Source organism: Drosophila montana, unplaced genomic scaffold (genome assembly GCF_035044405.1).
Source record: "Drosophila montana isolate Dmon_TW-CO22-7 unplaced genomic scaffold, ASM3504440v1 contig_2496_1, whole genome shotgun sequence".
Taxonomy (NCBI): Eukaryota; Metazoa; Arthropoda; class Insecta; order Diptera; family Drosophilidae; genus Drosophila; species Drosophila montana.
Genome location: NW_026997364.1, coordinates 775454 through 791316, shown reverse-complemented (window position 1 = coordinate 791316; position 15863 = coordinate 775454). Strand labels below are relative to the sequence as shown.

The following is a 15863-nucleotide window of genomic DNA, read 5'->3' as shown; positions in this document are numbered from 1 at the left end:
ACAACAAGAGAACATCGTGAAATTCGAAACATTAACAAAATGTACAAAAAATATACACATGCATACATATATGCATATATATGTACATACATATATATGCAGTATGTATGTGTGTACATAGCTCTGCCCGTAAACCGCAGATCCCCGCTGTCCAAAACCGCAGTCAAGCACAAAAAGAAGTCAAGTAATCAAAAAAAAAAGGAGAAGAAGAAGCAGTACAAAAAATTGTAACCAAGCTGAGGTAAAAGAGCGCAGCTCAAACGAAATACGCGGCTCAAGAGCGCATTGGAGCTGTGCTTAAGAAGCGCTCCAGTGTGTAGTTGTGTGCGTGTGTGAGTGCGTTCAGTCACAATAGCTGCTCCAGTTTGTTTATTGAGTGCGCGCACGGTTTAAAGCAAAGCTTAGTTCGTTTAAATTAAACAAAACACACGCAGAGTAGCAAGTACAAGAATATGACAGCAAGTTAGCGTGAGCGCGAATGCGTGAGCGCATAACGCACTCAAAGAGCGGGCGCAATAACATTAGCACACACACACACATACACATGCGAAACGGCCAAGACGCGCACGCACACTGTGTGCATAAGGGATAGACGGTGAGCAAGAGAGAGCGAGCGAGAGAGAGTGGGCGCGCGCGCGAGCGAGAGCGGCTTGAAGCTGAGTTGATTTGCGGTCCAAAACAACAGTTGAGCAGTTCAGTTTTGAGCGCAACAGCGAACGTGGCGCGCGCGTGTGAGATTTTTTAACAGCAACAACGAAAACGGAACGAAACGAAACTACGAAAAGCAAGCGGCGGCAGTCGACGGCGACAGCAGCGTGCGCTGGTCCCTGCTCACAACGAAAGCCATTCCGGAGCGCACAGTCCATAAGCGAGCTCAAAACAATTTCATTTTTAACTTCTGTTTTTACGTTTGCGCTGCTGCCGTTTCTTTATATTACTGTTTTATTTTGTTTTTTTTTTTGTTCTGTGGGTTTTTGATTTTTGCTCACAACATATTTTGTCATACGCATGCATAATTTTGTTGGTCACAATATTAATTGCTGGGCGATTGAGCAACACAGTTAGAACGCGCTTGTTTTTGGTTTCTTTGATTTTGGGTTTCAGTTGCGCGTGTTCGGCTGCAGCGACTGCAACGGCGACGCGCGCGATTTACGCAGCGGCAACAACAACAACGACAAGAAACAACGTGCAAACAATTTTTAAAATCAAATAAAATATTATTTAAAAACAACTTAAACAAAAACAAAACGGCGCGCAGCAGCCCTTGCTACAAAAACCTTTCAAGAGAACCTGTTCTGCTGTCTCTGTGTGTGAGTGTGAGTGTGTGTGTGTGTATGCTGCTTATGCAAATTCTATAAGCGCAGCAACAACAACACTCGCACACCTGGCAGCTGATTTTGCAGCGCAACGAAGCAACAACAACAACACACACAATGAAAGTTCAGCTGCTGCTGCTGTGACACGAACAACAACAACAAACAACAGTAAAAGAGACCAACGCAAGGGATTTCGGTTATTCGCGTAAGTCACAATTCTGCCTCTTCCCATTAACAGTCTGTAATTGGCTGAGTGTGTGTGTGTGTGTGTGTTTTGTGTGTCTCTGTGTGAGAGTGAGTGTGCGAGAGCGCGCCGAGGTTAAACTTGATAAGCCCTAGTCAAAGCACAGATTAACAGTTCTAATTAGCTGTCAAAGCTGTTATGCAAAACACTTAACAGTGCCAATTGGATTCTGTGCAGAGTTAATATCAAATTGATATTACCTAAGATAAGCTTTTAACATTGTTCAGTTTTACAGAGCTTCATTTGATTAAATATATTTTTTAGTTTTAGTATGCTTAATATTAAATAAAATATATCTTTTAATAAACAATATTTTAAAATAAAACTTAGAAAATGTATTTAAGAGTTAAATTAAATTAGGTACTAATATTTTAGTCAAATCAAGAACTAATACGTTATAAGGCTAGATTAAAATAATTATTTAAAATATTTTTTACCATAATATATCTTTATCATTAATATTTAAAAAATATATATATTTAAATATTTAAAAATTAAATAGTTAAAAAATAATGAAATATTAAATTAAATTAGATAATGATATTTGGCATTAGATTTAATTTATTTTTTAGACAAGTAAAGAATTAATACGCTATTAGACCATATTTAATTATTCAATTTATGTATATAAAAGCATATGAGTTGTTTTTTTTTTAATTTTATTTTGTTTTTCACGAAATCAATTCTTTTACAATATATTCCCCTTGAGCTTATTTTAAAACTATAATAGGCCAGATTATATTAAATTTATTTACATTTTGTTATATTTTGAACGTAACGATTTCTTTTACAAAATAGAGATTGATTATATATTTATTTAAATTTTATTATGTTTTAAATGTAACGAATTCTTGTGAAATTCCCCTTCAGTCTTTTTTTTGTAATATGCGTGTTTTTATTTAATTTATTTACATTTTATTAAGTTTTTAACGAATCGAGTTCTTTGACAATTTATTTCCCTTTATGCATTAATCTTTATATACATTTATCTTGCATCTTCCAACCAATTAGTCAACCCCTTCATTATGGGAAACTTCCATCTTTTTTCAGCCTCCAACTTTTCCACATCTTCTGTTTTTTGTTTTTTGTTTTTCATTCTCTTCGGAGTTTTTAATGCTGCTTCTTAATAACTCATGATCAAAGCGCTTCCCCAACTCCCAAAGCACCCGATCTCCAGCAGCTGCCTCGCCTTCTCCCTCTCTCTCCCTCCCTCTCTCGCTCTCGCTCTCCCCCTCCCTCTTTCGGTCTCCCTTTCGCTGTGACAATGGGCGGCATTTTGAGCATCTGTAGTTGCTCTGTCTCAAAGATGTTTCTCATTTCTGCCGCTTCTACTTGTCTGACACCCCTCCTCCCCCTTCCCCTCCACCTCTGCCACTGCCCCTGCCCCTGCTCCCTTTACTCCCTCCGCGCGGCAACGGAAATGGTCAATTGAAACCGCACAGAGGCAATGCATTGTTTCGGGTCTGGGTCTACGGTTCGAGTTCGAATTGTCCCGGTCTCTGAGCTGCTCCCTACTAGTTTTTTTTTTTTCACTGTCTGATTCTCTGCACGCCACTTGCGGTTTTTACGGACCAAGAACGCAATAAAACGTGTGAGAGAGAGAGAGAGGGAGGGAGGGCGGTTCTACAAGTACTTGGGAAAGCAATTAAGCCGAGCTCAAGTCCAGGTACTTCAATTATTTAACGTGTGTTGAAGATCTTAAGAACTGATTCTAATAATTCAAACTCAAGAAATTTCCATTTTTAAGGGCTTAGCTTCTGTAGAAGACAAAGATTCACAGTTTTATTAGACAGAAAAATCTTAAGTTCTTCAGTTATGCATAACTTAAGGTTTCGAAAGAACGCGAAAGCTTAGTTTTATTAATATAAAGCTCAATCGAAGCTTTGCTGTAGCCCAAAAGCTTAGCTAGAAAAATCTGAGTTAAGATGAGAAAAAAGTTCATATAGGACAGCTTAAATATGATCAAAATAACTTCACTTAAAACAAATTAAAATTGATGTAACTAAAGATTAACCTTAAGAATAAAGCTTTGATAGGATCCAAAGCTTACCTACAAATTTAAAGTTGATTGAACTTAAAGAAAATCGTATGCAGATAGGTTAAGCTTAACTAAGCTTGAGTATAACAAAGCTTTGAGAGAACTCAAAGCAACAATAACAAAATAACTCAGCTTTAAGAGAGCTTTAACTAAGCTTGAGCATAATAAAGCGTCAAGAGAACTTAAAATCAGCCCAATTTGGGCTTAAAGCCAAAATCTTTTAAACATGTCTAACTAAAGCTTGGCCAATAATAAAGCTTTAACTTAAAGCTCAAGCTTTATATAAAACTAAAACTTTAAGCAAAAACTTATATAGAATACGTGAAATCTTAGACTTTAAGAACAAATTTAGTTCTGTTCTGGTCCTCCAAAGCTTCACAAGATAAAAAGAAGGCTTGGCCAGGCGCAGATATAAATGAAATTCAATCAAAAAGCTCTGATTAGAAAAAGCTCGTCTAAGAAGAATAAAAATAAAAAAATAAAAAAACAAAGAAGAAACAAAAATAAAGTCAAATAATGTTGCAAGAGTAAATGTTGATGAGATATGTTTCGAGCTACCCTCGACTTTTCTAATTGAAGTTGATGCCAGCTGCCAGCGGCAGAGTCATAGAAGGGAGCCCAACAAAACGAGAGAGAGGGCGATAGAACGAGGGATGCAGAGTGAAAGAGAGAGATAGAGAGAGAGATGTGTATGAGTAAAGCCAGTGAGAGGGGAGGAAACACTTCCGCTTGGCCAGCTGCTTACCAACAAAACGAGAACAAAATGCAACCAGCTAACGAAACAATGCAATTAAATGCAAATGAATTTGCTTTTAAAACTTGTGACGTCACTAGCAAAGCCAATTAGAAGAAACAAAAATGACTAACTAACTGAGTCTGTTTAGCCGATCGTCGCTGAGTCTAACTCTGACTGTATTCATGTTAAGGTTAAACGTGTAAAAAGGCACTCAACATTCTAATTGCACAGCAACAAACAAAGTCACCAAAAGCGATGCAAATCGTGTTAGAAATCGGTAAACTCCAGCGAGCACGACTACCAAATGCCCTGTAAAGTTAGCCTTAACTATACGAAGTACCTTTGCTTCTTAGTTGGGGCATGAAAACAACTTGTTAAATCAAAATATTGCTTTACATTTTCATTACAATATATTAAAATTAATTACAAGTCTTCTTCGGCAAAGTTAAAGCCGAAATTCTCCATCTCAATATAGTTTTGTCTATCTAAGGTTCAGGCAGAACTTCATAACAAATTTCAACCTGCTAGCTCTTGCAGTCGCTGAGTTCCTTGAGGTCACATAGCTGATACATTATGTGGGCAAGTTTTATTTATTGTTTCGCTTTTCTAGATTTAATATGGTCTCTAGTCTTTAAAGCCACTCGCAAGTACGCATACAACAAATTTCATCACGCTAGCTCTTTGTATAGGAAACTTCTAGAAGAGCGTACATACATATTAAGTTTCTATATGTACATGATTATAAAGTCTGGATAGCTATAGGCTAAATGCTTAAGGGTTTTTGTGAGTCGCATACCAATTTTCAGCGCTCTAGCTCTTATAGTTCCCGAGTTCCATGAGGTAGGTGGATCGTTTAGATGGATAGTTAGCTGAAGCTTTCAACCAATTGTTGTTACAGCTCAACCATTAATATAGGCTTAATGCTTAAGGCTTGTGTGAGTCACATACCAATTTTCAGTGCTCTAGCTCTTATAGTTCCCGAGTTCCATGAGGTCGTATAAATACAATGTATCGATGGATAGTAAGCTAAAAACTCTAATCATTTATGCAGCCAAACAACACTTGTTGCAGCTCGATATACGCCTATACGATTCATAGGCTGAAATTGCCCAACTGTTACATAGCACCTGTCCAGGTCGTGCATACCCTATACACGCATTTACAGGGCATCAAAACGAATAAACATTTTTTTCTGTCCAAGCACGTAAAATGCATTTAATACGTACGCTTAGCATTGGCGACCTTTGCAATGTGACACCTGCATTTGTGTTAGTCAAAGTCCCCTCTCCATCCCGCTCCCGCTCCCCCTCCCAACCTTAACCCCCCCCCCCCCTGGCCACCGCTCTAATCCACTTGAAAAGCCGCTCAAAAATGTGCATAGAAATTGAAATTTTTCGCACATAACTTTTGCCCATTGTCCATGGCCTTGGCAATGAAAAAACTGTGGAAGAAACAACAAACAACAACAACAAAAACGCCCCAACGAGTGGGGCAATGGGGCGGGCGGCTGTGTGTGGGTGGTTGGGGGAGTAGGGGAAATAGGGGGGAGGGGGGGGGGCAGTGTGGCGGTCATTGTTTGGCTGCCTGTTGCTGTTGTTGCGGTTAATTGTTGCGGCTGCAGTTGCAGTTGCAGTTGCCTTGTCGTGGCCAGCGAAGCGTGTGGAATAAACAGGAAAACATTGGATCAAACGCTGGCAGGGGGCAACTGAAGGGGAGCGCGGGGGAGGGGGGTGGGGTGAAGGGGGGGGGGGCACGTGGTGTGTGCGTTGAGTAGCGGCTGACGCAGCGGGATGTCGGCAGAGTTAGTTGTCTATAATAAAACTACCTGTGCCCCGCGATCATATCTCGTAAACTTTAGATACATATATAAACTAACTAACTTTAGATAAAGTATAACTAGAGTGAGCGCAAAATTTCGGATTGGATTCGAAGCCACGTGAAGAAAAAATATTTTATTCCACTTATAATTGGAAGATATTTTAGAAGAAAGACACACAATATAGGAGAGTTTAAGATTATATAGATCAATATATGCTTGGAGGGGCAGCTATTGGGTCTTCGTACATTCATATCTGATTGTGGTGTGATTAACGCAAACTAAAAACGTTTGAGCCGAGCGACGCCGGGTAATTTCTACTAGTCTAAAATAAAGCATCTTTAATTATATATTATATATTCTTCATTTTCTTCATAACAACTTTATTATTGAGCGTTACGTGACGCCAGTTAGTTATTTAATCAAAGATTAGGTCTGTATCAATTAGTATTAAATCAATTAGTCCGTAAATCGTTTTCTCTTTACAATTGAATTCCTACATTAAATTAAATTCATACTCAAATAAAGATTTATGGATATAAGAAAACACATTCCGTGTGTTAACTATGTAATTTAAAGGAGAGCTTTTCACTAAATAAAATTGTTTAAATTGTTCTCACCTGCATTTGCTCTCGCAAGAGAGAGCGCTTGTTATTTTCCAATTCTGCTTTGTGTGACATTCTTAAACGTTGCTCTGATTCAAATTGACACCATTGATTAAACGTTTTTGTATAACATTGTTAAGTTTGCTAATTGAATTAGTTTATACAAAATGATCTAAATTGAAATTGAAAGAATCTAAAGCAGTGAAATATTACTCCAAATTCAGTTGAGCGGGTCGCGGCTTGATATTAAGGCAGGCATTAAAGAGTACTTGCTGTTGAAAAGTCTCTTTCTTTAAAGCTCAAGTGCAATTAAATAATTATTTATCCGACATTACCTCAGAGGCATGAATTGACAAGCTTTTGAATTTATTTCCACTCTTTTTAACTGAATGTTAAAACTGTATACAATTGTCTACCTGAAAACTCTCTGAAGAAAGGTTGAATCAATACAAAATTCCCATTTAACATCAAGCTCAGCATATTTGACTTATAATCTAACCACCAGTCAAGTAGTTAACAGGTAGAACGACTGAGCATAAGATGAAGTGACATTGAGTTTGACTGCATGTTAAAGTAGTTTAACTGTGACATGATATGACGATAGATAATTTAACAAACTGGTAAATTTAGGTAGGAAAAATTACCCAAGACAGCATATATAATGTAAGCTTAACAGCTATAATCAAACGGGATGCTGTTATTAACATTTTTGTATAACAGCAATAACAGCACCTTTTGGCAATTATGTTAGTTTTAACAGCTCATCCCAGTTAATGCAAATATGTACTGTTATCACTTTTGCTAATGAAATTTCAGCAGAGTTGCGATCAACAGCGTCTTCAAGCAGTTAGGTTAAGTTTACAGTTCTAGGCAAATAAATGACATGCTGTTATTAACATTTATGCTTATCATATTTAACAGAGCTGCCAATAACAGCACCTTTCAAGTCTGTTAACTCAAAAGTGTTAAACTTTAAACATATATAACATTTTTGCATAAACTAAAATCATATTTGAATGCAGTCAAGCGCAACAGCTATGCCCGATCGATGACAGTAGAAATAAGCAAGAAGCTGGCAGTCGAGTGTAAGTGAAGCAGAGCCTACCTTAATTTGGGGCTAAGGGGCGTGGCCAAAATGTTATTTGGCTAGATTTTTGGTAAAGCGCAACAAATTTGTGGAAACTTCCCTTATGATGGCGTAAGATCAAGATCTCGAGCGACAGACAGACAGATAGACCGACGAAGAACTGACCATAACCAATATGCCATCTTTCAACCTGCGTACAGGGTATAAAACGTATAAGCTAAACAACTGATTGGTACGTGAATGGGCGCTTAAGTGGCGCTCGGGTCAAGCGTGTAAAGATCGTTGCCATCACGAGTGCATTCAACTCGGAGCGGGTAGAGAGAGAGAGAGAGAGAGAGAGGAAGGGGTGGGGGGGCTTCATAGGGTTTGGTGGCAAGTGGCTCAAATGCCAATTGGATATTTAAATGATGTCGCATCAATTTCTCTCAGTGCAGCGCATTTGCTTTTAATTGAAATTGAAGCTGTCTGCAGATTCTATTAGTTGATTTATGTTCTTGCTCAATCACACACACACACGCACACACACGCACACACACTGCCACACACCCGTCAGGCCACAGCCCCTCCCCACCCACGTTTGTAGAAAAGCAAAGGGTACTTCGCCTCGAGTCGCGTGTTTGTCTTCAGATAGCGTGAGGCAAACAACGTTCGACAGAACAATAAATTTACATTTTTCGGCCGACTTCAATCAGACCCTCGACACGTTTTCCAATCAAGCAAATGTACCGATCCCCCAGATACTCGCACACACAGATACTCGCAGATACCTTAGATACAGTTACACACAGGTTATCTAAACATTCCAGTTGCCAGCATTGTGTGCTTTCCACGACCTTGTTGCGGGCTCTTGGCATCGCAGGAATTCTGGAACACGCTGACATTTGGGCTGTTATTTTTGGGGGACGTTTTGCAGCTCCCAAAATATCTACTCAAGTATCTGGGCATAAAAATCGGAATTTTTAAGATTTATCTTGGGCGATAATCATCTGGAGTAATTCTTTATATACAATATTTATCATTTATTATATCATATGCTCTTGATCAGAATGATAAGCTGCGACGTCCCAAGCTTGGCTGCTTCCTTCTGCCTGTTACATACACTAGCTCATAACCAATATACACTTTTCAGCCATTTTCAATGGGTTCAGGGTATAAAAAGAAATTAAATTTGATTATATAGAATATTTGATTGATATAGAATTATAACATGATATGGAATGAATTATGATATGATATGAAATGATTGTATTAAAAAGCAGACGAGTGTTGGAAAGGCCTTTATAGTTAACTACAACTATCGGCACTGCTTTATAAACAGACTTGACTTGGGATTCAAATAGTATTAAAATAACAGTATCTTCTAGTACGCATTCTCATTGTCTACTTTCCAGATACTTAGATTCCAAGTCAAGTTTATTTTGCAACACTTTCTTTCTTCTTCTCCAAAGACAAAAGCCTTCTCAACTCTACATTTTGCAAACGTTGCCAGACTAATTATAAAATATATTTTACCATTTTTTGCATTTCTTTGCAGTTCGATATTGATATGCATCGTTTGCGCTGTCTGATTAACAACAACAAGAAGTACAACAATAATCGAAAGTCGATAGAACACGAGCCGTAAATTGCACGGAAACTCAACTGACATTTTGCAACACTGCCCTGCAGTTAGCAGCAATTTTCTTTTTTGAAATACTCACCTCAGCCGAACTCTTGAGCTCTTTGACCAGAAACTGATTCAATTGTGCCAAGATGTATAAGCTTTTGGGTAGCCTGAAGAGCTACCTCAAGTGGCAGGACATACAGACGGATAACGCGGTCTTCCGTCTGCACAACTCCTTTACAACGGTACTGCTGCTCACCTGCAGCCTGATCATCACGGCCACACAGTACGTGGGCCAGCCAATCAGCTGCATTGTGAATGGCATTCCGCCGCATGTGGTCAACACATTCTGCTGGATACACAGCACGTTCACTATGCCAGATGCGTTCAACCGACAGGTAAGTCTACACAACTCTACACAAATCTATAAATTAAGCAAATTCATAGTTTTTTTTTTAAACTTTTGCTTTTGCTTTGTTTACAAGCAGATTTGTAAACTCTACAAGGCTTAAAACTCCATGTACTAAGTGAATTGCGTATCTTAGAAACTCTACAAAGTCAATGCCAAGTCTACATGCCAAATCCGACATGTAAATATCGAAATTATTCTCCACAAAGCATTTTGTGGACTTAAGTATTTCTATTTAAAGTAAAATAACTTAAAAAGTCTACACAACTCTCCAACTCAAATGATGTGTATTTGTATAGAAGAGTGGAGAGCAGGTACTGTGTCTATATATGGTAGAGTGCAATAACTATTTAAAAAATCGCTTTAGATGCAACTTTTCAAAGTCTACACAAGTCTCCAAACACAAATGTGTCTATATTTGGTACTGATATATACAGAAAAAGTACAAAGCTACATAAAAATCAGACATATTAATAACTAAGCAATATTTTTCTATCTACACAAGTCTCCAAATATTAAAAATACAGTAAATTTACCTTTAAAAGTTGCGCAAGCTCGTTTTTAGCCGTTTTCGTAAAATTCGTGTCATTATGCATCATAAAAAGCAGTATAAAACTTAAAACTAAGTTATTCGGCAACTTTAAAAAGTCTACACTGGTCTCCAAAATCAGATTTTGTATATTTCGCGCTACATTTAGTATAAAAGAAGGTAGGGAAGATGGTAACAACCATTTAAGACTCGTTTTACAAAGTCTACAAAAGTCTCCACAAGTCTCCAAACTCAAAAAAAAAAAAACAGTAAATTCGCCATTTAAGTCGCGCAAACTCATTTATAGCACGCTCAAGGCACAGTCTCCCAGCATTTGTTTGGCCTCTTCTGCTTCGTTGGCGAACAATTCCAAAGCTTTCCAAGCTTGGAGCGCTGCTCGTCTTGCCCATACGCTTGTGTACGCCGATCACGTCCAGCGTTGTCTCATTTGTATGATATGTAATACATGCTGTAGGCCCCTATATGGAGACTCGCATAAATATGTGCATATTTATGCTGCGGCTATAAAGCAATTATAAACTGGGCGTTGTCGGCGGCCCGATTTAAATTGCGCTCCGTGTGACCCAAAAACCAACCAAAAAAATACACAAAATAAAAAGCGGGGGGCCAAAAAAGAAAAAAAAATGAAACCGATTAACAACGACACAAAAAATTGAATACCCCGCGGGAGCGCAGACGCGACAGGCTTTTGCGTATAGTTATCTCATATTTCAACAGGGGCAGGAAGTGCCCGACGCAGCGTTTCTGATTTCGTGGAACCTTCAGCGCAGTCCGACAGGCTGTCAATATCCCTATGTAGGGTACATTAAGTTTATCAAGCGATTTGCCAGAGTGAAAGGCAGGAGAAAATAGAACCTAAAAGAAGCCATTAGGCATATCTAAATTCTAATTGAGTTTATCTTAATGGGAAATATATATGAGAGATCGGAATAGCTAACAAATATAATACTAACTTTAAAAGAAGCGTGCAATTTGTTTGTAAATATAATTTGTAACAAATAGAATATTTCTTAAGAAAAAAGTTATTCTCTTTGTTTTCTTTGAGTGAGGGAATCATATATAGAATTATATCATATCAAATAATAGGGGATCATAAGGATTTCTTAAAGTTGTATTTTTGCAGGATCTGCTTGACTAAGCGTAGTTTAAGGTTTGTCCTTTTTGTAAAGCTTGGATTGGAGTTAGGATTTTCTATACTCAATGGTTCTTAACTTAGAATGAATATAAAATATATATTAACATATATTTGTGATCAGCGTTATATAATATATTTCTTATCCTTGAAGAAACTAATTTCCATTTCATCATTGTAAGAAGATGAGCAAATCAAGCTCCTTTTTTTTGGTAATTACTTCTAGGGTTCGTTTCATTTTTTTTAGGCAATTCCAGTAGTTGAGGTTAGGAATTTTGGGTTTCGAACCGGCGCGTTTTATTGTAATATAAGAAATCTCGATAAATTTTTGTTTATCAACAACAACTTTTGTTTTGTATTCCAATAATAATCTAATAATATTATAATAATAATTTAATAATAATCTTAAAATAATCGGATTCTAATCATAATCTAATACAAAAAATTATATTAAATATAAAACATATATGTATATTTTTATTGGATTCCTCTAAAGTAAATACCACATACTCTCTGCTAAACCCTTCTGAAAAATTCCATTTCATATTTATTCGCAGGTCGGTCGCGAGGTGGCACATCCTGGCGTTGCCAATGATTTCAATGACAAGGATGCCAGAAAGTACTACACCTACTATCAATGGGTGTGCTTTGTGCTCTTCTTTCAGGTAAGCTAACAGCACTTTTTCTTCTTCTATTTCTTTTTATACTACCTACTTCCCACCCCCTTTGCCACTTGTGCATCTCTTTTCCCCCGCGCCGCCAAACTTAATGTTAATAATGTTGGAGATCTCACGATTTGCTTACGACTCTTTTCGTTCTCGTGCTCTCAATTGCGGCGCAGATGCCAACGCATATAACACACACTCACACGCACACACACACACGCACACACACACTTGCACACATATATACGCACAGCAAGCTGTACTTCAATGAAGCTTAATTGAATGCGTGCGTGTTGTCGCTGCAAAAGGGATGTAAAGCGTGTGTGTTTGTGTGTATAGGTGTGCGTGTGTGTGTCAATGTTTGTGTGTGTGTGTGTGCGGGGGTTGAGGGGGTTGGGGCTGCGTAGCTATCGGCTGCTTTCAGGGGAGGGGTCATTGTATTGCCAAGCGCGCTCAATCAAGCATGATTGCGCGCCTGTTGCGCAACAAGCACACAAACAGCGACAGTTGCTAAACACTAAAACACTAAAGACAACAACAACAACAACAATCACTTGTGAAATGCCAGATAGTGTATTCATATAGATTAATGACTTGCTAAATGCTAAAAAAAAAAAAATAAGCAACAATAAAACGCATCTGAGCCGTTCAACGGCTTGAAAAAAAGCTACAAATCTCTCACAAATTCCAAATCCAAAAGTCAAATTTCAAGTGAAGTTTATGTTTTTTTGTGCTTGTTTCTTTTTTTTGTTTGATTAAATCGCAGCTGTTGACAGCTGACACGCGCAGCTGATGAGCTCTTCACTCAGCTTTGCCTTTTGGTCATTAACAATTTGCCAACTAAGTAGAGCTAGCTTCTACAGTAAAATCTGACTAAAACGGACAACAAGTGCCTAGCTAGCTACTTTGTGAAAGCTTTCAGCACAAGCTTCAGCAGCTTTTTTAAGCAATTGAAAGCTCTTGACTTCGACTGATTCCCATTTGAAACATTCTTAGAGTCATGCTACTTCTGCTTGTACAGTAAAATCTGCCTAAAATTGAAAACAACTGCCTTTACCTACTTTTTGAAAATTTTTTTTTTTTGTTTTTTGCATAAAACGGGCTTCAGCAGCTTTTGTAAGCACTTAAAAGCTCTTGACTTCGACTGATATCCATTTTTTACTCGCTCAGTACGCTTCTACAGTAAAATCTACCCGAACTATTTGCAACTCTGCTAGCGCTTAGAGCGCTATTTACTGCCTCTTTTTGCAATTCCTTTTAGTGCAGCATTCTTAAACGTTTAACTGACTTTACATGATCACGAATTCCCTTCCCCGTATATGTATATAAAAATGTTCCCCTCTAATATATTTGCTAATTGAATTATTTTAATTGTATTATTTATAGGCCATGGCCTGCTATACGCCCAAGTTTCTGTGGAACAAATTCGAGGGCGGGCTGATGCGCATGATTGTCATGGGATTGAACATCACGATCTGCACGCGCGAGGAGAAGGAGGCCAAACGCGATGCCCTGCTCGACTATCTCATCAAGCATGTGAAGGTGAGTTGGCATCTTAAGAGCCCGAACATTATCTGAATCCAAACTGATTCCCCAATTGCATTTACAGCGCCATAAACTGTATGCCATACGCTATTGGGCCTGCGAGGTGCTCTGCTTTATCAATATCGTGGTGCAGATGTATCTGATGAATCGTTTCTTTGACGGCGAGTTCATATCGTACGGCACGAACATTATGGGGCTGTCGGATGTGCCGCAGGAGCAGCGCATGGATCCGATGGTTTATGTATTTCCCCGTGTCACCAAATGCATTTTCCACAAATACGGAGCCGGCGGTTCATTGCAGACGCACGACTCTCTCTGCATTCTGCCGCTCAACATTGTGAACGAGAAAACCTATGTGTTCATTTGGTTCTGGTACTGGATATTGCTCGTACTGCTCGTTGGACTGATGATATTCCGGTAAATAAGGCATATTTTAGGGCACGTGCCTGCTAGCTCCTGCTGTTAGCGCTCATGTTATTTGACAGCCGATTGAGTTGTTTTACGTTTTCATGTTAACTGCTTAACGTAAGCTTATTGTAATCGTCTGGCAACACTGTGTCGTTAAGTTTACAGAAGTGCTGCAAATGTTAACTTAACAGCGTACTGTTAAGCGCTTGCAGCTGTCCAACAGTCCGCATTGTACTGTTATCGATGATCTTGCCTTGCCAAGTGGCAACACTCAACATTCTAGCTTCCAGTTAAGTAGTTAACAAGTTCTCAAACTGCCTTGTATGTTGAACACAAGCCTCAGGCTCATTTGAAGATGGATAAATGAAAACTAGCTTTAGCAGGAACTCGAAATAAAAAAAACCTGACCCATTGATCGATTGCGAATTTTCTAATAATAATAATTAATTACTTGCAGCGCCTGCATCATCTTCATGCCCAAGTTCCGGCCGCGTCTGCTGAATGCGCGCAATCGCATGATACCCATGGAAATCTGTCGTTCGCTGTCCCGCAAACTGGACATCGGTGACTGGTGGCTCATCTATATGCTTGGCCGCAATCTGGATCCGGTCATTTACAAGGATGTGATGGGCGAGTTTGCCAAACAGGTGGAGCCCGCGAAGCACGATCGCACCAAGTGATTGTCAAAAAGGGCTAAGCACAAGAAAGAGACAACGAGCGAGAGAGAGAGAGAGAGAGAGAGAGATACAACTGCTCTGGATTATATTCATAATTATTATTATTATTATTTAGCACAAATCATGACAATTAGTTGAAAACCACACACCGAATGCAAAAAGAAAATGACAATCTTTAGCAATAGCTCTACTACCGCTTACCTTCCCGATACCCCCCGCCCAAAACTCTTAATCAATGATCACAACTCGAATCATTTCAAATCGCAAGGCAGCTTAAAAACAGAGAAGAAAATTGTTGAAATATTTTTGAAGAAATATTTTTTCAGTTTTTTCAGTTTTTTTTTTTGATATTTTTTTTTATTGATTTTCTTTGACAAAACGAAGCAAAAATATTTTTTTATTTTTTTTCATACTATTAAATTTAATTTAATATTTAGCATGTATTTATGTAGATCTAAAGAAAAACAGAAAGAAAAACGAGTTACGGCCCAAGAAATTCTAAAAAATATATATATACAACAATATATATATATATATATAGGCATATATAATTATATATATATTTGATTCTTATGAAATTAAGAGCAACTTGCAACTGCCAAGCAAAAACCAACAACAACAACAACAACAACAAACAACAACAACAATAGCAACGCTTCAGAACATAATACCAGAAATATTATAATAAATATATAAATATTGCTTTTGAGTCTTTCATAATAGATCACATGATCATAAATCCTTATAAATCATAAACTATGAAGCGTATTGCTGGCACATTTACATTTGAAGCTGTTTCAAATCGAACGCAGAAGAGATAACTAAATGTTAAGTTTATTGTGTAGTTTTAGGCGAAAATTGCAAGTTTTTTTATAAAAGTGAAATATATGCATAATACGTATGAAATAAACTCTATATAACTGGCGAAAATCAAGTTGTTTTTTTAAATATTCAGATAACCCTACTACAAAGATTCAGTTAAAACAAGAGTCTATTTAAATTATGTTTCAAATCTGTTTCGCATAAGAATTT

General features: G+C 37.9%; 1 protein-coding gene across 1 annotated transcript; it reads left to right on the top strand.

The window, feature by feature from the left end:
• Positions 1 to 984: 984 nt before the first annotated feature.
• Positions 985 to 15761, top strand: ogre (optic ganglion reduced). Its single transcript, XM_064682792.1, has 6 exons — positions 985 to 1521; positions 9377 to 9843; positions 12094 to 12201; positions 13588 to 13743; positions 13811 to 14163; positions 14612 to 15761. The coding sequence occupies exons 2-6, from the start codon at positions 9595 to 9597 to the stop codon at positions 14832 to 14834; spliced, it is 1089 nt and encodes a 362-aa protein (XP_064538862.1). The 5' UTR covers positions 985 to 1521; positions 9377 to 9594; the 3' UTR covers positions 14835 to 15761.
• The last annotated feature ends 102 nt before the right edge of the window (positions 15762 to 15863 follow it).